The sequence below is a fragment of the Molothrus ater genome, chromosome 2, assembly GCF_012460135.2.
Source record: "Molothrus ater isolate BHLD 08-10-18 breed brown headed cowbird chromosome 2, BPBGC_Mater_1.1, whole genome shotgun sequence".
NCBI lineage: Eukaryota > Metazoa > Chordata > Aves > Passeriformes > Icteridae > Molothrus > Molothrus ater.
The window spans coordinates 59,963,610-59,989,049 of NC_050479.2; the positions used below are offsets into that span (position 1 = coordinate 59,963,610).

The following is a 25,440-nucleotide window of genomic DNA, read 5'->3' on the forward strand; positions in this document are numbered from 1 at the left end:
GAGACACCAAACAGTGAAAAAGCTCAATGGTTTTTGGAGTAGAGCTCACAGCTAGAAAATACAGTATTTTGTTTAGATGTTGTATTTTAGTCCAATTTAATAATTTCAGAATAGTATAGTATTATTTTGAGTTTAAAACTGCAATAAATGACAAAAAATTCTGACCTGCCTGTATAAATGTAGGCTTCTGTAAACACATAGCATATTTTGATAAACTAATTTGGTAGCCTCGAGACTTCAGCAGTTTGAACTCTGCTGAGTATGTCAACAATACAAAACAAATGTTGACTCTTATGAAGATTGCCACAAATTATATCAAGGGAGCCTAATTACTGATTACAAGTGGAACAGCTGTTTGTTTTCCTCTGTTTCATTGCTTATGTATATCCAGCCTCCTTCTCAGAGCTAATGTGTTTGTGAAAGCAAAAATGCAGAAGATAGTACCAATAGTTCCAACTGAAGCCTGACTGAAGACTTGATTCTACCTCTTTGAAACTACATTTATATTGAAAGCCTTCTAATTCTTTTTTCTCTAAAGGGTAGGAAGACTCAAAGAGTTTGTGTTTCTGCAGATCAGTGGTTCCCAACCACATGGACAGGTCTTGGATTGGTCTAAGAACATCACCACGAAGGGATAATAAGCTTTGCTAAGCCTGTTGCAGTTTTGTGGGATGCAAAAATGACAGTTTTAAGGGAAGGGGAGATTGGAGGTGGGTGGGTGATATATGGAACACTGACAATTCTCTTAAAATGAGTTTCTGTTACAGGATGTTTGGGAATGATGGGTTTAGTCAAAGAACTAGAGAAGCCTCGTTAGACTTGAAATCTTGCTTAACACAAGCATGCACAAGCAACGTTACATAAAGGGAGGTAATTTTCATACACTTGAATGATCAGATCAACACATGGCTGCAAAATATGTCCAATTTTGCAAAAAAAGGTATCAGGAAATACTTAGCTGCAGCATTTTTAACAAAGTAATTGTCCTTGGATCAGGAGACATGTTCTTGCTATGCTCAATTACACAGGGAAGCTACATGAATACGTTTTTAAGGTAATAGGATCCTTTCATTTCCAGAAATGAATGCCTTCATAAAGTACTGCTTTTATGTCTAGGCCTACTGAGAAATTAAGTAGGAAAGGTGAAGGCCTTCATTTCCAATTAGCAAAGTACAGAGTTTACACAGCAACTACATATCTATTATCTTATTGAAGATTACATAAAATAAAAGACCTAATTTATTTCTTATTGCTCTGCAATGCCTTTGTAAACAAGGCTTCTTAGGTCTCATTATCTTTCCATTGAAAGCAAAGCAGAAAAGTAAAGTAGGGAAACAGATGTTAGTGATAATCATGCAAGTCAGAAGATCACATTGGAGGTTTTGTTCCAGTCCTTTAACACAAATCAGAGTGTGAATGTGGGGGGATGTGGGTCAGAGACAAAGAGAACCACTCAATGTCCATGTGGCAACAGAGAGAGTTTATTCTTCTGCCCTTCTTTATAATGGGCATTTGAAAAACCCAGTCTGGATAGCTCAGTGGTCTGATCTTTTACATCCCCCAGACCCTGGACCAGTGATGTGCTTGCAGCTTAGGAAGGAACATAATTGGCTGGAGTTCCTGACAGTCAACCCACGGGCTGCTTTATGGAGCTGGCTGGGTAGCTGAATTAATTTGCCCAGTACAAGCCAGCTTGTACTGTGATACAATGTGGCAACAAAAGAGCATGTTATTTCAGTTCCAACAAACCACTGGTTTGACACTGGAAAAAACAAAGATAGTCTAAGGAGGCTTTACCCGGGAGTGTGCCTAGTAGTGAGGCAGGCTGTCAGTGGAGAGGAATTCTACAGCAGATTTTGAAAACTGCTTTGTGACTGTGGGGCAACTTCTTAGCCTTCTTTAAAATAGCTACTTGAGATTTCTAGTTAAATGACTTAAATTTTCTTATGGAGTGTACTTTCTAAGCCAGCATTGTCTAATCATTTGATGGCTATTATTGGCAATATAGTAATATTGTCGAATAAAATAACAAGTCATTTTAAAAAAGGAAAAAATAAAAAATAACTATTAAAACTCCATTGGCTGTTGTAAACTGACTATATCTGACCATAAGATGGTGCTAGTGCTACTGCACTGTAATGCACATGGCACTGGCAAAGCACAAGTGTGGAGCATGGAGGTGCTACTGGGTAACAGTTTCCTTTTCTCATGACTTTTATGAATGGCATTTGCTGTAACAAGAACACATCAGTTCTTGCCCAAGTCTCTGTAACCACAGAACATCTTGTAGAAAGGGAGCTAAGAGTGGGAAAAGAAAGTAAAAGACATTTTGGCCTAATATATCTTATTCACAAAAAAACCCCAACCAAAACCAGAGAGATCCAATTCTGAATAGACTCATTCTGTTTTCCCATTCTAATTAAAGATGCAACTGAAGAGTCCTGAATGTTCCCTCTGTGTTGCAATGGTGATCACACATGTTAGCTGGCACATTAACACTAATATATACATACATACTCACATGCACACACATCACACATGTACATGCTGTGTATTTTCAGCATGGATAGCTGAAAACACATGAGAACATGGCTGTATGGAGATCCTTGCAACTCTGCTCAGCTGGGAAAATTATCAAGATTAGCCAAAGGCTCTACTGTGAATTCAAGGCATTTTTCACCGAGGTTTCAAGTTTCTTTTTCAAAGTAAAACCCCAATATTTTTTTCCAAGAATTTGAACTCTGGGAAAGTATATAATTTTCTTTAAAAATAATTTCATTATTCTACATTTGTAAAGTTACAGTTAAAAATCAGTAGGAGATAATGGATTTATTTGCATTTAATTGCGCTGGAATTTGGCAAAAATACAAACAGTGTAAGACAAAGAGTCTGTCAGTAACCATAATTACAGGAGCTACAAAATGTTTTCAAATTAAGCTACTGTGCCTCTTTTTCCAGGAAAAAAGTCCATTAATTTTTTCTCATAGGTACATTTCTACTTCATAGTGTTTTTTAACAGCTCTCTCCTCCACTCCTTTCCCTGCTGAAAACTCATCCATAGCTTATTTTGTTACATTTTTCAGTTCAGCTTTGTGAAGTCCTACCTGCACAGGACGACCATCTTCTTGGCCAATCATGTTCCTCCAATCCTGCAGTGACTGCTGGAGGCTGTCCAGCCCAGTCTCCCAAAGCCTCACACCTCCTCCCATGTCCACAGTAACCAAACCTACTTTGCCCAGTGGTGCCAGAAGGGCATCAGCATCTGAGATTGTAGAGAGCCAAGATGTATATGGAGAGAGAGACTTTGACCTGAAAAACATGAATATGATTTTTTTTGAAGCTGCAATTAAAAGGGGGATGATATTTCTGTAGTTAAGGTGACAATTAAATGAAATTACATCCTCATTTAATGAGAGACTGTTACTCAGCCCTGTGGACCCACTATTTTGTCTGAAATTTTCCACCTACTGAAACTGGACATAACCAAAAGACACCTGACTGTATAAGCAATATAAAAGACTAGGCTGAAAGGCAACATGTTGCTAAAACTACTGCTCTAGTTTAGATACACTCCATATCTAATCTATCTAAAAGTAGTCCATCTTTAGGAAAAAAACTATTAAGAATATCAAAAATTTTAAAAGATGCTAGTGAAAAATATTAAACTTAAATAGAAATAGAGAGAACATGATCCGAGCACTGAGGAAAATACATTTCCATCAACTTAGAGTAACACCTTTCTCTAGTGCTTTAATAAAGTATTTAAATTTAAATACTCATTTAACAATGACACAGCTTTAAGTACAGAGAATTGTAGCACTTTTTTAAACAATCAGTTTGCTGACAAAAATTTACTGCTGAATGACAGGGCCTAATAAGTATGGAATATGAAGGGAAATTTAGACAATGCAGGGAAGAATCTATACATTTTTCAGTACTGTTAATTACATGCATAAATGACTTGGTAACCTGCACTAATGGCAAAATTAATAATTTTCAAAAATGTAAGAAGGAGCAACACATATGCTTCTACCCATGACTGAAACGACCATGTAGTAACACAGCTGAAAGAGTTATCTCAGCATTTGACTGGGCTAACTTTGCCAGAAGGAAGAAAGGTTGTTAGAATTTAACAGAGAACTATTCATACATATATGAATGTTTTCATATATGATGAAAACTTACTTTACTCATCAGTTCTTACTGGAATACATTTAAAAATCTGGACTTCTGCTCAGATCTGCCATACACAGCTTAAATACTAATGCTAGCTTAAGGGTCCTAATGTTGAAAAATAGATTTGTAATTTCTGTTATTTCCTACAAAATCCTAGTGAAAAATAAAGTGATTCCTTACTATTTTTATCGTGATGTCTTTCATTTTTGAATGACTGTGTAAGATGTAGGCCAAAGGACCAATTATAAATGGTGAAAGTGCAAAAATAATTCTCTATTAATTAGAATTTCCCCAAGATTATTAATGAACCAGGATGAATTTAAATGAGAAGTCTTGTCAAAATCCGCAATATGCGAATAGAATTTAAAAAATATAGAAATTTCTTTGTGAGTGAGTTTCATACATGTGCTATTCAAATATGCAAAGTGGAGAAAGTGCCATTTAAAAAATGTTTATTATTACAGTAGAAAATGACAATTTGGGACCAAAATATATCTTTATTCAATAAAACATTTGCAAACACTCTCTACAGTTGTGAGAGACAGATGTTAAAACCAAAGAGAGCCACAGAATCTGGCTATTTTAATTTATCATATAAGATACTTGGGAATGTATACTTTCCAAAGGGAGAACCACAGAAAAGCTCAAGCTATTTTCAAAGTAAACTTTATATTGGACCAGAACTTGATTCCCAGTTTCCTAACACCTGGCACTGGATCATTTTGCCTGTCTTTCTCTGATCCTAAAGATAGGGAAAAAGGAAAAGAAAATAAAGATTGCAAACCATAATGAAAGAGGGTTGAGAAAAAAGTGGATGGAAGAGGGGGAAGGAACAAAGGGAACGAAAATCAGAAGATAAAGCTACCTTTCATATTTAGTAATTAATTGCTACATTTTCATCAATATTACCTAGTAAAAACAGATAAATTATGTAGACAAAAATATACTGCAATGTTTGTAGAATTTTACACTAGGTATGAATCAGTCTTATTTTCCACATCAAAATAAATCTTTCCATATCATAAAGTAATAATAGACACTAAATTCTCTTTACTCTTCTTCTAAGATGACAGTGCTCTATTCAATAAAATTAGTTACCCAGGAATTGCAATGTATTTGATTTTCTTTGAATTAAGATCTGTTACTTCCAAGTATCCAGCAGCTGGTGGAGGAGTGACATCTGAAAACAAACAAACATGTTATTTTCCAGCTGCATGATTAACTGGTTATTGCATTTGCATTTAGCAGATTAAATTTAAACATTTTATTATACAGTACCTGTCAGAAAATTATAAGCTTTCATATTCAATACAGGAATATAACTTGCAAATAAGGAATTGTTTTATTATTACGATAGTGAGTAATCAGACAGTCACAGTTACAAAAGAAAAATGTATTTATACAGCAAATGTCAAAATTACTCACAAATATATCTCTGCTCACAAAAGCACTATTCAAGCATTACTGCAGTCCCTACCTTGCTGCTTTGATCTGTCACTGAAGATAATGTCAGTTGTATATCTGACTTTAATAGCATATTGAGGAACATTTCAAAACATTGTGTTTATGACTTCCACTTGAAAACTTCTCAATAATACTAATCTAAACACTGTTCCCTGAAATGGAACCACTCTTTGGAGGCAAATTCTCAGCATGTAATGATTTTATAACTTACAGGCCCTAGAATGTCAAGCATTAAACATTCTGTTTATGGACAGTTTAACGAATACGGCTAATATATAGCCCTTCCCTCAGAAATAAATTTGTGTTTGTGTGCCTACACTGGCTTTTGCCAGCTTATGAGTACACTGTGCCTGGCCTCAGAAGTGGTTTCCATTTAGGAGCTGACTTTCATCTGTTTGAAGTAAATTGATGCAGTTTTTCAGAAAAGAAACCACAAGACTGAATCATACTGCCCAGTATGGATACAAAATGTCATTGTCACAAGATGAAATCAAGTGTAGATTTCCCTCTGAAACAATGTATCTCTCACCTCCTTGACCTGAAGGAGTCCGACCTTACCTGCAGAAGCACAGAGCACACACAGAAAAGACCAACATGATCAGCAGCATAAGATCTAATATTCAAAGGAGCACTCAGAAAAACTCACAGCAGCACCTCATGCATATCCAATGTATTTATATATCCATAGTATACATGCCTACAGCAGCACATCTATTGACTTTACTCATCTTCATAAAAATGGGAACATCACACACATCAGAAACAGGGGAAAGAGGTCTGGAAAAATGCAGGTTTGTGGACCAAAGACCACTTTTGGTTTCCCCTAGATTTTGTTACTATTTTAAAATGTGCTCTCTCTCTTTCATTAGTAATGAAGAGTAAGATACACATTAAAAATTCAGATGAAGATCTAGAACAAGGGCAGATTCTGAACTAGATAGGGTAGAACTGTGGGATAAGAATTAAAAATTAAGTTAATAAATTAGAGAAAGAACACAAATCAAACAAATTAAAGACAATAAAAAGACAAGGGATTGCAGAGTAGGAAGCTGACAAAAAGGCCATCAAATGTTTAAATGCTAGACAAGAACTGCTGGCTAGGCCCCAGAACTGCAGTCAAGAATCTTGACGATGAAATGTGAACTTCAGACATGAACAAGTGCAGTTTGTTCTTCTTTTGCCAAAGCCTGACAGAGAAGAAGAGCTATGCACAGCTCCAGGCATGAAGCTTTAAGGAAAACAGACGCAATGTTCAGATCTGGGCTCCTCAGCACAAGGGACGTGGAGCTCCTGGAGCAGGTCCAGTGGAGGGCACCTAAGACGATGAGGAGATTGGAGCAACTCTCTTATGAGGAAAGGCTGAGGGACTGAGGCCTGCTCAACCTCAAGAAAAGAAAGCTGAGAAGGGACCTCAATAATGTCTGTCAGTATCTAAAGGGAGGGTGTTAGAGGATGGACCAGGCTCTGCTCTCTGGTGCCAAGCAATAGGACAAGAGGCAACAGACAGAAAATTAAGCATCTGAACATGAGAAAAACTTCTTTCCTGTGATAGTGACTGAGCACTGGAACTGGATGCCCAGAGAGATTGTAGTGTTTCCTTCCCTGGAGAGGAACTGTTTTGACCCAATCCTGAGTAACATACTCTAGAGGACCCTGCTGAGCAGGGAGATTGGATCAGATGACCTCAAGCTGTCCCTTCCAACCTTACCTATTCCATCGTTCTGTGACACGAAATAGTCCTGAGGATGACAAAGTGGTCGGAACAGATGGGTTATAAGGACAAATGCAAAGATTTTTTTCTTGTCTAAACAGAGGGTTTTTTATAAAAACACATCAAATCCTATTGAGAAGATTGTTATAAAGAGAGTGATATTATCCTGAGTGAGTGAAGGTGACATGAAGTATTCAGTTTTGTTTAGAGAAAGAAAAGATGGATACCATGAAAAGCTTTTCTTAAACAAGGAGAATGAAGCAATGCAATAGGCCAATTGTTGGACAAACCTCAGTTAAGAAGAGACTACACGTGTCATCCTGTCATCCTGTCCTTATATAAAAAGGTGGACCAGATGATGTGTCAGGGCTATTTTGGTAACATTGTGTTACACTACATGTTCCAGTTACTGTCATACTCAAAAGAGATACAAACTCAGTAACAGGGTGTTGGTTTATGTTCATCTATAGAAAGTGCTGAGAATCCAAGTAAATATTAGATCTCAAGTAGTCCCTTGTCTTTACAGTCTTGTTTTTAGAATAAACATTAATTCTTCTTTGCTGGATTTTGCCATGATCTCTTGTCTGAGTTTATATTTTGTGTCCATACATCTATTTGGCAGACTTTGGGGAAATTATTACTTGTTATAATTTCTTTTCAAAAATAACTATCATTTGGTTTACAGTTCCAATAAAACATACAGACAAATATTTCTTTGCTTATTGTTCCTGGAACAGCTTCACTAGTACATATTGGAGCATGCTAGAGTTTGGCTGAGTACTTTGAATTATTAATAGAAATGGAAGACTGTATGCCAGAACTGACCAGTTGTCCAAGAAGATGAGAAAGAAAATCTGACAGATATGGAAACAAAATCAAAAATATAAAACAACAGGCAACAGAAGACAATAGTGCAAGAACTTCAAGGGACAGACACATACTTGATTTCATGTAGCAGGATGCCTTTGCTTCCCTTTACCATCTCCCAGGGAAAGATACAACTTTCACAGGTAAGTAACTACAGGTTTCCAATACAGAAACAATGGAGCACAAATAGGAATAAGCAGCACTGAATTTCAAGAGACCAAGACTGTTAAGCAGCAATTGGTAGCAAGTAATGTGTATTCAATCAAATACTCTGTCAATTAGTGAGACTGAGAGGTAAACTCCAAAAGAAACAACAGCCCAGCAAAGAAGGTTGCAAAAACAGAATCTCAAATGGGGATCATAAGGGCTACTACCTTATTACCTTCCAAGTGAGCACAAAAGACACATGTTTCTCTTTTCCTCTCTTCCCTTTTTCACTTGGAAATATTTTTGATTTGTGCCATAACAAGGGCAGTACTAAGTCCCTCAAATCTAGTATCCTGTCTCCAAGAGTAGTTAGGTGCTTGAAATGTGTAAAAACAGACAGTGCACATGGTATTTTCCTCAAGCCACCAACCAGTTCCAGTCTAGGGGCTTCTTAAACTGAATGTGCTGTCTGCTTTATATCTATGCATTTAGTTACCTTTCCAGGAGTTTGTCCAGGTTTTCTTTTGGAAAAAGAAACATTCACAACATCCTTTGGGAAGTGGTTTCACAGGTTAGTACTCTATGAAGAACTATGTCTTGTTTGTTCTGATGAAGTTCCTAACAGCTTCATTAGCTGCTCCCTAACTCTGGTACTGAGTGCAAAACTGTTGTTTTTTTCTACATCTCCATGCCATACATGTTTTTCTAGAACTCTACCATATGTACCTCTCCTGATCTTGTCTTCACATGTTGGAGGGTTGGCCAATGCAATCTTGCTCATTCTTGTCTTTTTCTGAACTTATCCCAGTTCAGCCTTCTCCCACCTTGAGACGGAGGACCAAAACTGAACAGTGTTAAGGACATGTGGATTTGTACAACAGCACAGAGATGTTCTCTGCTTTTTTCTGTTTCTTCCCTAGTAATTCTTAACATTTCATTTGATTTTTTCAAGTGCTACTGAGCTTTGAACTGCTATCTTAATGAAACCATCTCTTGTGAAAGGAAAATAATGCTTTTAAGATGTTCTCATCATCCCCATCTTTTATGATGCAAAATTAGGATTTTTTCTTTCTCCACATATTCATCTATACTGAATTTCACCTGTTATTTCTATTGCATTCAGAATTGTAGTCTTTCTCATAATTTTCCATGGTAAATCCTTCCTACAATGAATAGCTGTCACCTCATTGTTAATTAATTTTTCAATTTTTTTCATGACATGTTGAGTACCACAGGTCACCAGAGGATTTCCCTCATAGGTCCTCCTCCACTAGAAAATCCAGCCACTAACTGTTAAATGGAAATGTCTTGAAAAAGTCCTGAAAAAAGCTATGGAACAGAAGACCTAGAGTCTTGCTTAGGTCCTATTTAATTGAATCAGTAAGGTTACATTAAACATGATTCAGTTAAAATTAGTCTTTGTAATTAAAAAATTAAAACATCATTCAGAAAAAAAAATCAATGATAATGATCTTCAAAGCATGAAATCTTTCAACTTAAGTAGCCATAAAGCACTGTGTAAACCTCATACAATTTTCTATACATTTAAAGCTATCAATCCCTATTCATAAATATATTTCATCACAGCTGAGAAAAATATTAAACTGCTTGGTCAGACAGAAGCCAATTCTCAGACTGATAATAAGCTCAGGTTACTGGTATCCTGGATTCATGAAGAATGTCCCCTGGTTTTTAATTATAATAACCTTGCAATACAAGGTGTTATATAGCACAGCAACTTAAAGGCTTTTAGAAATAGTAGTCAAGATCTCAATTTAGGTATCATTTGGAAGCAGTGAGGGAAGATACCTCCCTCACTCCCAAATTAGTAAAATAATTTTAACAAAAAGCTCAGAAGACTTACCTTCTAAAACATCTACTTCTGATTCTGATTTATTTTTTTCAGTGAAAGCCTGAAAAAAGTGACCCAGTCTGACCCTTCTGCATTTTATAGAGTATGAGAAGATTACAGCCTGAAGTTGTATAATTAGTTCCAAGATTCTAACTCCAACTGATTTTCTTAACTTTAATCTTTTTAAGAGGTAATCTTTCCTTCAGTTACAAAAGGAGGTAACTGAAATTTTCTACCTTGTTGATATCCTTGACTTGGTTTCTTTAGTCAAGTAAATGTTTTATCCTCTTGGTAATAAATAAAAAGGTTTCTCTACATAGGGAAATTGATCTGTGTTAAATGAGGACAGGCAGATTAGATTGTTCACTCTGTTTGAGTTAATTTGGAATAAAATGTTTAGTCTGGGTCAGAGAGTTCACAGAGAGACTAAATCAGGAATAGCTTCTTGTGCTGATGAAATCAAGCCTTCTACCATACACAAATATTTTGGGCATTTTCTCTTTTGATAGTAAACTTTGGAGATTCCTAAAGGTACTTAATGCAAAACTCACAAATGCTGTTATTTAGTACTAATTGGGGTATTTTCAGTTATTGACTGAAGAAGCTAAAGTTATAATGACAACAGAAAGCTTGGCACGGCAGCACAAAAATGTCTGAAAATCTGTAGTCTACACCTGCTTTATTAGTGTCAGAAGGGAGGATGGTTTCCCTGCATGTGAATGTTGTTCATGCAAGGTTCTCTTGGACAGGAGAAGAACTAAATAGTCTGGGTCTCTTCAGTTTGGAGAGAAGGCCGGAGTGACTGAATCTTGTCTAGTCATGAAGGCGATGGTTAAGGTGAATGCAGAATTGTTACTCACTGAAGCCTGCAATGCTAGAATAAGGGGCACCTGATAAACCTGGTAAGAGATCAGATGATCACAAAAAATCATGAACTTGTGAGTTTGCTGTGGAAATGCATAGCTTCAGAGAGGCACCAGATAAACTTGTGGACAACAGGTCCATAAAAGGAGATTTAAAGGCTGAGGCAGAGATATCCTCTGCAACATCCCCACCAAAACAAGTGCAAATATTGAGAAAGTATGAAGAGAAAGACAAAGAAGTAGACAGGCTTACATGCATTCCCAAAATAACCTCTCCTATTTTCCCTGCTGGGGATAGAATTCTGATTTAGTCATACAATAAGTTTATTGCTGCATCTCTGTGTGACACTGAGCAGAAGCTGGAAATATTGGTGAAAGCCAATTGCTAAACTGGAATAATTATCTTCTATTACTGGGTTTCCTCTGCAGACAGAAGGAAATCCCATCTACTGAGATATCCACAGTGTAGACATCCTGTTAATTCCTCAGAAGTATAATTCAGCATGCTAATAAGACTCAAATTAATTTTAAAACTAAGTGCAACTACACTCCCTCCTTCTCAAATGCTTGCTCTGTGACTATTAAGGAACATTCTGGAAAAATTAATGAGTGATAGCAGATCACAAAACAAAAAACAAGTGTGTTGCAGCACAGGAATATGAACCTCTTACCTTTTGGGTAAATGTCTTTCAGGGGCACATCTCCGGGTGCTAAAATTCGGACTATTTGATTAGAAGCCAATAAAGTAACACAATTGGTTTGTTTTGCAGCTCCTGTTTTCCTCTGGGCTCCATAATAAAGTGCATCAGAAGGAGAAGCACGTTTATGACTCAGAGAGGAGTTTCTCTTCCAGCTATACACTTCACTGGGAGACTGCAAAAGAGAAGGTGTCTACTGAAGAAAACATCCCTATTATTGAATCTAAGAACAAACACTTCTAGATAAGTTACACTTCTTATTTAATTTCCAATCAAATGTGGCTATTGTGGTTACTTCTTATGCTACCACGTGACAAGGAATGACCTGGATTATTTTGTCATCAAAAACTCCTACAGGGGTGAAAACCAACAAACCATCTACATGAGTTTTAGGCATCAAGATGCTCTGAAGATCTGAAGTTGAAGTGACTTTTTTTTTACTTGAACCAGGAACAGAAAGCATTGAAATAACCTGATTTGGAATTAAACCATGTAAAAAACCTATTAGGTTTCCACTAATATAGACAAATGCAAATAGATATTCCAGTAATTAATTAAAAGATAAGCAATAAGGCTGGGACTTAGCTCCAGGTTCAGAGATTGAAGTGTAGGTCTCTACATGAAAGCCAGTGGCTTCATCTCCCACTGTGGTTGAAAGAGTCTGGTGAAAAAATTATCTCCAAGGTCTCAGTGTTTGATCAACTGAGCACTGCTATTACAAATAAGAGCTCAGATACCTTGTTCATACTAAACACCTACATCACGAGCACTGAACACTGAACCTGAAGTTTTGCCCCATCACTCTTACATTAACCCTTAGCACTCCCACTTTGAAATTCATATGGATATCTAAAACTATGTATGAGGAATGATGGTGCCTCATTCTAAATCAGGCAGAGCCAAAAATGCTTCACCACTAACATTGGTGTGTTAGTATTGAAGTGTGCAGCTTCTTTAGTCCTCCCTCCTCTAGACCACCTCCCTTTTCCAGCAAAAAAATCACATCTACTGTAAGTAATATGAACAGCTTGAATAAACCATCTGATAATATAAAACCAAATCAAGGAAAAATCAAAAGCTAATTGCAGAGACAGTCTTATTGACAAAACATATTTTTGAATAATTTTGGATTGCAAAGAATTTTCTTCTGTCATTTGGTTTATTCATGTCTGGTTAACAGTTACATTTTATAATTTGCCCCAATTTATCAAACAAACACGACATACAATTATTTATTCCATAATCACTACCCTTTTTATGTACCATTAGGAGGCAAATATTAAAAAAGTCCAAAGAATTAAACACACTGCTTGTATTTCCCCTGAGTTTGCTTTTACTCTTTGCAACAGCCCTAGTCATTAGACTGCTAAGTTTCACTTTCTTTTCTGATCCTTTTCTAACTGTGTCATGGCAGTGAGCACACTTACATGTAGTATTTACACATAGCTACATTATTCAGTAGTGAAAGGGCTTTATAGTTTTGCTATAATTTTCTGTATTGTTTTTTTCTTTTTCCTTGATCTAGTCTTGCTGCCTGCTGCACACTGGGCAAGAAGTTCACACTGAACAGTTCAAAATTATATAGATATCCTTTCTCTCAGAGGTTATGCTTAATTAAAAAGCTGTAAAAAGACATGATTTAGAAAATATTACTCTAGCCAGCAGTGTTCAGAGCTTACTAAAAATGTATTTTGTCTGTGCTAGACATTGTATTATCCCATTTCTTATTACCTAAAAAACCACCTATATCCCTCTAGATTAGACTACCATAACAAATGGTGTACACTACATGAATTTCTCCCTTGCTGTCATTCCCTTATTTTTTCAAATCATTTGGTAAACAGGTACTTAACGGGTTGCAGAATAAATGAGACTGTATTATTTCATTGTACAATAATGCTGAGTATTTACCAAGAGGTCTGGGAAACCAATGACAATAGTAGCATAATTATGCTCATCTGAGAAGATCCTGTTAGGGGAGCTGATCTTTTGTCCCACAGCTGCACTGAGGTTTTCTGAAGATAGCTGGTCAGTTGAAACTGCATGAGGCACACACAATTCAGACACTAAACAGGAAAATTCAACAAAATGAAAGTCATTAAACCCAGATGTGCAATAGGAAATGATATTAACTGTAAGAGTGCTGAGCACTGAATATTGGCTATTACTTTGAGCATAAAATTACTAAAAAGCAGAAGATCTGATTATACTATACTATAACACAGAGGAGAAGGAAATAATCCTATTTTTGTAAAGTCAAGTACTTAAAATCAGGAAATACTAGCTTTATAGTTGCTTATACCACTTAATTTTGCTCTCTGCTGTACAAATGAGGCAGGAAGCCTACGGAATAGAACAAAACAGTATGTGTTCTCATTGAAAATTGTTATAATGCAAATGCACCAGAAGGCAAAACATAGGTTTGCACAGGTAAGTGTCAATGTGACATTTCTTGGGTGACTCTCTTGCTGTCTTTGTAATTTAAATAATGTTATTTGTAATTTGTAATGCATTTCTGTTGAATAATGGTTTGGTTTCCTTTGTCTTTAAGCTAAGAAAAGCTGAATTTTATTCTGTGCATCTGTGAAAGCCCTTAACCTTGCCTCAAATTACCAACACAGTCCAACAGAACCTGCTATCTTTAGTTCTGCACTGTTTCCACTTTGATGAGCACAAGACTATCTTGTTTACATGGCAGTGGGAGAAATCTTTCCTCCCTCAAAGGATAAATGGTCTGGATCAGCATTAAACCGACACTGGTCTACCTTTTTTTAGCTCTCCTGCCACAGATTCTGCCTCAAAGAACAAGAACAGACTGAAGATGCTACATTTGGGGTTCGCGGGATGATTTAGAAAAAGGTAGACAGGGGATATGATAACATTTCAGATTGGAAGAGAAGAAACAAGATAACAAAGCATAAAAATAGCACAGAAAGCATGTAGCAATAAACTGCCCACAAATAGTTTGAGACTGGAAATTATAATAACATTTCTGTCCATCTGAGGAATGATACTCCAGAATGGTTTCTAAATAAGGTAGTAAGAGGAAGGAAACTACTGTGCTCTGATAGCACTTGATAAGTTGGTAGAGTAAACTGTACAAGAGTTAAAAAGGATTCTGGATATTTAGGCTATGGTTAGTTTTTGGTATCCACCTGGTTGCTGTTTATGTAAATGAAGCCCTTTGATTTGTCAATAATATTTGTTTGTACCATGTTTACACTGTGTTAATCTCATTTTTCTTATTTATGCTAGCCACAAGAACCAGAACAAAACTTGTTCCTTCTTTACGAGATATCGAGTGGTTTCTCTGTTTGTTTCCTCTGTCTCTCTGATATGTAATGACCAAAACCTATGAACATATGTTAGATGGGATGCACATATAGTTCCAGTCTTATTAAACCAAGAACACTAAAGATTTTTTGCACCGTGATCAAATGTTCAGGGTTGAAAATGTTATCAGATTTGAAGATAGATAGATCTTACCACACAGAATGATGATCATTGCAGATTTCTGCCTTACTGTGTAACTAAGACAGGCCTCAATGCCTAGCACCATCTGGGAGTTTTACTGATCAAACTCCTCCTATCTTTTAACACAGGTGTGATGGCCCCACTGGTGTCCTGCATCAACAGAAGCACAGAAACTGTGACTTCTGCTCTGTTTTAACCATAGGTGGTTTGTATTTTTCTAAGGGTTGGGAAATGTTTTCTACCTCATCTGAATGTGAGTAGCAGACCTGCAACAGTCTACAGCCTGGAACCATTGGTATATTTGCTCCCTTCTTTTCCTGTTCTAATACCTGCCTAGTATCTTTCTTCCTTTTCTATATTATATGCTTGTCTGTTTCCTGAAGTCCATGACTGAGGGTCTTGAATGCTCGAATGAAACAAAAATGCTTTATTCAAACCAGTTGAAGTTTGAGCACGGAATGCGCCATGCCTTGAGAAAAGCTGTTATTATTAACCAAACATGATAAGGAGGCAAAAACGGAATAGGAGAGATGGCTACTCAGACCTTTAAAGAGTCTTGTTTGCGCAGCTGCAAACAGAAATGACAAAAAGAACAAAAAAAAAAGGAACTAGCCAAGCTTGCATTCAGTACCTGTTGTTAAGCCAAATCCCATGTCAGCTGGCTCTTCACTCAATGCATGCAGCTGGCAAACCTCACTGCCTTGAGCTTCCATATGGGCATGCTTGGTTAAAAGAAATTTCCTGAAAAGATACACATTTATAATAATTCCTGATTAAACTTGTCACTCTAAACAAGGACTTCTATCTTCTGAAACACTGAAAACATTCTCCATTTATATAAACAAGGTTATCAACACCTTTTGCTAAAACCAAATATAATTTCCCAAACATCTGTGAGATAGGAAAGGGTAAGCCAGCAAATAGCAGATTTGTCTTCTGGCAACTATTTACACACTTTCATTTGCTGTGCATTTATAAAAATGAGACAGCAGAGTAACATTTCTTTCATGTGACCATGAAAGTAAAGGAAGCAGGCACTAACTCTGGACTACATGCCTGTATTTCCAGAGATAGGTCCACCAACATTCTCATTTCTAAAGGTCAATATCACCTTAGTAAAATTAATATTACCACATATATGATAGTTAGACTTTCAGAGGCTGGAATATCCTCTTCATTTCCCACTCTAAAAGTCTATTTGCATTTTCGCCACAGCAAATCTGCATCTTAAACACCAACTTTTTAAGTCCAGCCAGTTTCACAAGCAGAAAAAAACAAGTTTGAGACCAGAAGTGAAACTCCTGAACACAAATGAGACACAAACAAGAAATAATGCATTGAGAAAACTAGGCTGAACTAACTTATTTGTTTCATTTTCCACCAAGAGCCACCGGTCTTCAGCCACCAGGAAAACAGATTTCAGACTGATTGGAAGTGAGATGGTGTGAGTTTGACCCTCCAATACATCCAGTACATTAAGGTGGTTTCTATAAAATTGGAAGCCAAGAAAAGAGTAATCAGTTAGGGATATACACAAGGAGATCTGATTTAAATCAATTTGATATAAGGATATAATTTACTCTTACCCTGTTTCTTTGTAGAACACCAGCCAGTTTTTGTGTGAAAACTCTCGGCACATTTTGTAGTTGCTCTGTATAAACATACATCATAGGACAATCAGTGTTTGTTAGATTTGTCCCAGTGAGTTTCCCTGACTCTGAAAGTGTACTAGTTTTTTTTTTCATTTATTTAGAAGAATCCACAGCTTTAATTACCTCTCAAAATGCTACCTAGCTTGCCTTGTTCCGAGTCATAATTTGTATCATAATTGCGTTCATTATGTTGGACATAATTCATTGTAACAAAATGTTCCATTACTTCCAGTTCTAGCCCTAAAAAGGGATATTTTAAAGACACGTATCTTCAGAAAATTTATTTATATTTTTTATGTCACTAGTCCATAACAATGCTATTTTATGTGTAAGACATTTAGACATACTTAAGAGTAAACAATTAAATAAATGCTTGGGCTGTAAAACCAGGAAAAACTTAATGATCCTGTTTTTCCAATACTGACATTTGCTTTTAAAAGAACTTAGTATAATAGGGGCAGGTGCTATTCCTCACCTTCTCTTCCTTGTTGCTCCACCAAGATGCTCTCTTAGGAGAGTCTTGAACATCTGGTGAGAGCAAAAGTCGGCGAAGGGCACCGTTGCTTGTATCCAGCAACAACACAACATTGCTCTGAAAATGAAAAGCAAATCCACGTTTGTCTCGGGCTTGCTTAAGAGACTGCAACAAATCTATCTGAAGCACTTTTGCAATTTGAGCCACTTATGGCATTTTGAAAAGATGATTAAGATCTTGCTGCAAAACGTAAGCTGGATTTTCTTGGTTCATTTCGAAGTTCATAGAGAAACTGAAGAGGTTAAGTACATGCAAGGGCTGGAATGATACTACAGTTTTTCCACAGCATTTTATCTATACATCTCACATTCACTTCTGCATAACATCTAGAAACTGGATTAATATGGCTTACATGTCTAAGATGCAGCTACAGATAAGAGACATACCAATTAGCTCTATCAAGTCACTAAAATACCTCATTTCAGTTTTTATGTTTTCTTACCATTTTTCTGTTGTAGCTATTGCTTAAGTCCCACTGAAGGTGACAAACTGGTGAAAGAAGAAATGGCTTAGTACTTTCTCTCCAGGTTCATACTTCTGATACTGCAGAGCCTGTGGATATTAAACATCCTAGGGGATGACAATCCGTCTGTGACCTGCACTCTCTGACAGCTTATAGTGTCAAAGGTAGGACAGCTGTTGGAGGACAGCAGGATGACTCAAAAGGATGGAGACCAGAAGCAGATGGGATGGTGCAAATCTCCATCACATGAAAAATGGTGTGCTAAATTTTGAACTTCTTCAGATTTCTCATTTGTTACTTGATGCCTGAGGGTCATATACATGCTATCAAATGATGGGGGTTTTTTAAACATTTCTTTTTGCAAAGTGCTATAGCTGCCCCTAATGTGTTTAACTAAGAATTCAAGACAATAAGCATTCAGGGCCAGCCTTAACTGCATCAAATGAAATTCAAAAGGTACAAATGAATAAGTTAATTAAGCCTTGGGCTCAATTTTTTGTTTGCCATTCAAGGAAACGTTCACTTCTGCAAGGACATTAGGTTCTGCAAGGACTTACTAAAAGTAAACTGCCTACGTACAACATGTGCAATAACGCACAATAGACGTTAAGGAAGTAAAACGTAAATTCCCACGAATTCCCCTAAATAAAACAAATATGAACAATCTGAGTCACAGCAGTTTTGTTCTCTTTGAGTACTCTTCATACTTTCACTAGAAATATTTGTGAGAGTTAGCTTTAATAATGACAGTAATTTGAAGCTAAATATGGTAAAGTATTTAAAATATTATCATGTTATTTGGAGCATTTGGGAATTTCAGTTTAAGTTCAATATTTCTAAAAAAAGAAGCTTGCTTATGTATTACAAACTAAAATTATAGAAATGTGATTCAGGAAAAAAAAATAGGGCATTTGCTTGGGATTTTGGTTTTCTGCCATATTTCATTTATACAATTCTGAAACAGCATTAGCCTTCCACGTGAGACAAAGAACACATATGAATCAATTACATTCTTCCACTTAGTGTTAAATTTATGAGAGCAGTTGGTAGTATAAAAAGCCTCTCTACTCCACCCCTTTTGATGTTAATGGCTTCCTTCTGTGCTAAATGACTGATGTATATTCTGTCTGTGTTTAAGAATAGATTTTTGCGTCACTTGTGAACACATCCAAGAGCAGCTCTGGCAACTCTTCAAGTGGGCTGGGAGAAGACGTTGGTGTGCAATTCCGCTCTGTTTGTTCTTGACTGGGAGAAAAGTAACCTTTGGGTGACCTCCCGACCCCAGTGTCTGGAATTCCAAACTCTGGACAGATGCAATAACCAATCTTGTGAAGTGGTGTGCCTTTATTTTTAGTTACTGCAAAGTTTCCCTTTCCTTAGTCCTGTTTTTATTTTAGCCAGCATTTTCCTCTAAAAAGTTCTTAAACCAAACAGGACTGTGACTTCATTTTGCTGGTATGGGAAGTTGTTCCTTATGGTTTTGCAGAGAGAGGGGAGAGCTTGGGGAAGTTTCAGAGTGGCACAGTGCAAATAACTCAGTTTAATGTTCTTGTATTCTTCTCCCCAAACTCACTGTCAGTTTTGATCTGTTCTGCCCTCAATGCTCATGTCCTCAGCAAGCAAGCTTGCATACACAGTCTGCTTCAGACTGAGGCTGATCCTTAGCTTGGCAGGGTAATCATACATCCTCTTGCCTACCATCCCACCTTTTCTATTAGAGCTACTCAAGGATCACTTGAGTGATAGAAACATTACAACCCTGAAACTGTAAATAATAGGAACAGATACAAACATTAACACACTGTTCATCAGGTTCAATTGAAAAAAGTCTGTGCAAAAATTTATGGCTTGGGGCTCAAACCATCTCATCTTCAGAGGTAGGTGAACGTTTGCAAGTAGATTACTGGTGTTCTAATTAATGCAAGTGGTGTCTTTCAGATGATTTGGGAGACTGTTTGATATTTGACATTTGATATTTCAAGGTCTGAGAACAACAAGTAGTGGTATAAGCTTTGTGCTTATGGAAAATGAGCCTTCTCCCTTTCTACAGAAGGTGTACACATTTCTATATAAGCAGATCTTTACTCTGACATGTACTCATAGAAAATGAAAGTCTTATATAATATTTTAAAAAAAGAACCAGGTTTTGAAAAAAATAAGAAAATACATCCTTTATTCTGAAGACATACATCAGAATATCATGGGGACTAGAGGTCACAGAAATTACCATGCTGCTGGTACTTTCATATTCAGACCCTCACTAGTGCTACAGGCCAGATCACAAACTGTTAAAAGAAATCTTCTTTTAAAAAATGGTTGCCATCTCCTCCATGTGAGTGAGGTGGATCTCTGTGTCAGTTTCTGTGCCACAGACTCTCTCACTCCCTTGTTATCAGAGAGCTTTGACAGAACTGCAGCAGCACGTGGGACAGGGAAGAGCATTTCCTTCCCCCCCACCCCACTTCCTGACCAAGAAAGATAAAAGCAGAGTTAAAGGATGCCAGCAGGACACTGCCTGAACAAAGCTTGTTGTGCTCCCTGAGGTAGCCTGTAGGTTACTCTGTTTGTCCAGTTGTGGCCTTTCAACACAGTAAAGTGCTTGTAAAAAATCCTGGAAGTGTGCTCTTAATTTATGAGCAAATCAATTCTCCATGTGGAGTTTGCTCCTAAAGCCCCATTTAAATCATGCATAAAAGTTATCAAAACTCTTTTGTGTCTGTACTTGTTCTCATTCTGAGCAGTAGATGTGAGAGATGCAGAAAGAAAAGTGCATACAGAGGGCACAAAGCTCTAGCAGGAAATAAGAGTAGGCCCTGAAATACTTGTGGGAAGGACAGATGGCAGAGGCATTGCTGCTTTGAAAAGATGAATGCAATTCCCATCTTACAAAGTTACTTGAGATTTCTGCAGAGTCCTTTCAAAGTCTATGAGTTTAGTCTGAACAAAAAGATAGAGTCAAAAAAGCTTGCACTCACTGAGACCAATGGCCACCATGAGGAATAAAATCATCGACCTTTCTTCCAAGAAGATGTAAATGTGGCTAAAAATCAGATAAATCTCCCACTTGTGCCATTAAGTTAAATCTCTGAGGAGTTTACTTACAGTAAATTTTTATTTAAAAGGACAGGAAAAAATGGTGATTTTTCATTTTATTTTACTGGAGGGCTCTACTGAATCCAGATGGATGTTATCTGGGAACAAGATAAAACCCACAAGCTTATTTGAAGAGCCACAATATAATAATTTCATCTTTTCCAATAAGGTTATCATCCATTTAAAAATCATTCTTTCTTATAATTTAGTCAGAAACATTAATCTCCAAAGACCTTTATTAAAAGAAAAAAAATTGAAAAAGCTGCTTTTGGTATTGTCTAATTAATGGATGATATTGATTATTATGAAATAGCAGCTGTCAAGTGGCCAGTTTATTTAATAGATGCAAGTTATTTTTTTACAAATATTGTTAATACTTCTTAGTCTTGCAACTAAACACAGATGAATCTCTAAAGCATTAGAGATTAGCATATTATTTATATTATTTGTTTTTCTTGTTTTGTTTGATGCACCGTGGCACAACTAGCTAACACTTGTAGCCTTGCTCGTAATGCAGATGTGCCACTAATCTACTTTTCTTAACATGTGAATTCTTCAAGTTCTGAGTTTATGCCTGCCCATGATCTTAGCACACCTAAAATGTAGGCACCTTGACTATATATCAAGCCTCTTTCTGTAGCCAGTGGAAAGAGACAGGAACTTCCAGAGGGCAATTAATCATATTCTACTTGAGCTGAGAAGAAATGCTCTTCAGGTCATCTCTGTTCTCACAGCAAATACAGAAGGTACTTGGATGATTATCTTAGGCCATATGCTTACCTGCTAACATCAATAATAATGGATTAAATTTCATACAGAGCAACATCCACCTCAGTTCACAGGTGCATAGAGCACATGGTTTTTCCATGGCTCCACTGTAGGAAGAGTTAGGAATAAAACCTAAGCTCTATGTATAAAAACTACACTGCTTGAGAATCCCTCTTGTGATTCAGTGGGAACTAGAGATCTCAACACTTGAACCCAACATAAGGAAGGACAGCAGTGGTTGTGAAGACAACAACAGCAGCACTCATCTAACCTTTGTTTTAATGGCTCACTTAAGAACCACCCCAAATAAATTACCAATGTAGTCCATGGATATGAGCATGCAATATACAAGAGAATAATCTTCCTTCTTTTTTTGTTTTCTAAGTTGCTTGTTTAAGTTCTCAAGAAGTCTAAAATTACTTCTGAATGGTGTCCTAAGAATAGGACTTTTTGCAAACAAGTTTGTAATTAAATGAAATGTATTTTCACAAACAGTGAATAAGGTACGCCTTAATGGTAAAAATATATTGAAAGTTCTAAGATAATGCAAAACATTCAGAATGTTTTAATTCTGTATTATTTTCCTGTGTAAAACAAGCTTATTTACAGACAGGATGTATTCACCTGTAGCACTTGCCAAGAAAGGCAAGTCTGAAACTGACAATATTTAAGCTTTGTTAGAGAAAAACATGAGATTATAGCATGACTGAAGTCATCTGTAAAGGAACACTGAACTACTATAGTCTCTCCATGTCACAAATTTTATTTCAGAGTCTGAAAAATGTATCTATCGTACCATCACTAAAAGGTATATTCCATGAGGATAGCCAAAACCAGACTCTGAGATAAATGCCTAACACTTCACAGAAAACCCTTCATTTCTGACACCAGATGCTACTGTGATTTGGTTAAAAACAAAATGGTAGGAATTTTGGAGATCTGGAATGCAAAGAATATTGCTGGCTTTATATTAAAAAGTGTGAGACGTTCTAAACACTCTTAGATACAAGACAGACTGCCATCTGTTTTAGTTTCCTGCATCAACTTCTCAAAAGGAAGCCAAGAATTATTTAGAACCAAAAAAATGTGCTATGTGCACCTCAAAATAGCCCAAATGGTATTTCTATAGCTATTTCTATAGGCAGCTGCCTCTTGGATACTTTCCAATGCAAACTGGAAACAGTATGATTCTGAGGTTACCAAGAAGGTAACCTCAGAATACCTTCTTGGTAACCTCAGAATCATACTGTTTCCAGTTTGCATTGGAAAGTATCCAAGAGGCAGCTGCACCTGCATAGGCAGTTCCACCAAAGGCAGAAGAATTGTGTTTCTCATAAGGTTCCGAGCTTAACAGCAGCATCTGACACCAGAAAGTAGCAGCAACACCTGACAAATGTTCCTGGAACAACAGCATTGCAGAAACACTAGAAATGACTGAAAACTATTAATACCCCAACTCAATGTAGGAAAAATTCTTCTAGGTTGAAGCCTCTCACCTACTGAAACACTGACAGAAGAAATTCAAAGAAAGGAAAAAACAGCCAACAATAATGACTGATTTAATGCCCATGTCAAACCACAGTGAGTGCTAGGTAGCCTAAGAAACTATTTTTAATGTTAAAAAATGAACAGTAGCAGCAGGTATATACTGTTGCCTCTTCCCACTCCTGGGAAAAGAAATTTTGAATTGAAAATGTTACAGTCAGCTCACAGATAGTAAGGGAAAGTGCAAAGTATGCAATAGTTGTCTTTAAAAAAGCATTCAAGTCAAACCAACCCTGTTATAGTAACTCCTTTGAGCTAGGTCTAATAAGCTTTCGGAGGTCTATTACACATCCAAGATAGCTCAGCTACTTTTGGAGGCATAAAAATCAGCAGCATGGCTTCTGTTGCAGTGTTGGAAACAAAAAGGTTTAATAACAGGCAAAATAACAAACAGAGAAAAACTGAGCTAGGTGCAGGAGTTTTTTGCTCCTGGTAAAACACCTTACAAAAGCGATTAGTTTCTTTGCTCTCTTCTTTTTCTACTAAATTTCCCAGGTGGGACTTTTTGGCTCTTGTTCAATTAGCTATCCTTAAATTTGAGGTGAAGTCCCCTAGACCTATGAAGTGGCTTTTTCACCTAATTGAAAAGAAAAACTTCTAGGCTTCTTTCCTTTTTGAGAGAACAAAGGGTAGTTTTGTCCCTCCATCAATAAAAAAACACATTCCTATACAACACTGAAATTGTTAGTAGTTCTCAATTTGCATTGGATGTCAAGGCTTACTTAGTCTTCCTTCTAGTCTCAACACTTCACAGGTTAGAGAAGAAGAAATACAAGGATTAGAAAACAAATATGGAGCAAATACAAGCAACATTTTACTTGGTGACTCAGAAAATGTCTCTTTTATATACTAGTTGAAAAGTTAAAAGGGGGACAAGATTGGAGTAGAACTTAAGTTCCCATAAAACATTTTACTCTGCAAACATATGCTGTTTGACCGAGACTCCTGAACTTGACCCATTCTCCCATTTTCTCCCATAAACCCAATCTCCCTCTATCAGTAAGAGAAGATAAGCAGGTAGAACTCATCTTCAAGAATGGAAAAGGACATTGTCCAGCTAAAGAATACAAGAGGAAAATCTCCATTTAAAAACTAAAGCTGAAGGCAACTCTCAAGCTACAAGTACAGTAAAAGAGAGAACATTCAGCAGGAGGTAGCCTTGTTCAGCCTATAGAGGTAGTCCCCAGTGACATACCCTCATGATACTACTTTGCTCATGACTAAACATTTAGCTAGAATTTAATTTTTTTTACCTCCTCTTCATGTAGAACCACTTGACCTTTAAGTGGATTTCCCAGTGGTGCTGCAGTCACAAAAGGTTGCCAGACACTTCCAACAGTTCTTGGGAAGAGGTCATAAAGATCCACAAAGTATCCAGTCTTACCAGAAATGTTCATGAAGTACAAGGAAACAGGATTGCATGTAGTAACATACAGAATATTTTTATGTTCCTCTTCTGAAATAAGAAAACAAAATAGTGAAAGGCTATTGACATTGTGCATTTTTCTTCTGGAAATAGATGTCATAAACTTGGCAGATGATATAGCAAAAAGTACTGAAAAATTATCACTGTTGACAAGGGAGATAAAGAGAAATGATCTCTTGATATTAACTAAATGTTAACAGGCAGAATCTTGCCACAACACTATTAACTCTAAACAGGTAGTCCAAGACACATTTGTGTAGGCATGATTGCAGTGTCAGCCAGCTGCTAGTATGCTCCTCTGATTTTGCTGGTTTATAATCTTCTTTCTTCTTTCTCTATCCTATCCTATCCTCCCTTTAAATTCATGTATTTAATAATTAAACATAGTACATTGTACAAACAATATACAGAACTTTTCACATAAACCACCTTCCTGAATAATTTCAGACAATTCTTGAAACCAACAAAAAGCTACCTAATTTCTCTTTTGTTTCCATGAAAGCCTGCTAATGTACTTGTAAATTGGACTGCAAATAGAAAGAGCAGCATTCCAGTATTGATCATTAAAGATCTGTACATAATATATAATAATGTCTGGACTGATGCCTTGGAATGGCTACCTAGGACAGAGGCTAGACAGATTTAGATAATAAAGCAGGTATTTATTAAAGGCCTTTAACAGATACACCTTGGGCAGTGCAAAAGC

The 25,440-nt window shown here is 36.7% G+C and overlaps 1 protein-coding gene across 1 annotated transcript in view; it reads right to left on the bottom strand.

Annotated features, from left to right (window-relative positions):
• VWA8 (von Willebrand factor A domain containing 8) overlaps positions 1–25,440 on the bottom strand; it is a 184,488-nt gene that overhangs the window by 36,485 nt on the left and 122,563 nt on the right. Inside the window, exons 29-37 of the mRNA XM_036379175.2 lie at positions 24,562–24,764; positions 17,380–17,496; positions 16,839–16,903; positions 16,614–16,739; positions 15,884–15,993; positions 13,690–13,844; positions 11,752–11,953; positions 5,275–5,356; positions 3,105–3,309 (exon numbers count right to left, since the gene is read on the bottom strand). Coding sequence (XP_036235068.1) covers positions 3,105–3,309; positions 5,275–5,356; positions 11,752–11,953; positions 13,690–13,844; positions 15,884–15,993; positions 16,614–16,739; positions 16,839–16,903; positions 17,380–17,496; positions 24,562–24,764 — 1,265 coding nt within the window. The remainder of the gene's footprint in view (positions 1–3,104; positions 3,310–5,274; positions 5,357–11,751; positions 11,954–13,689; positions 13,845–15,883; positions 15,994–16,613; positions 16,740–16,838; positions 16,904–17,379; positions 17,497–24,561; positions 24,765–25,440) is intronic.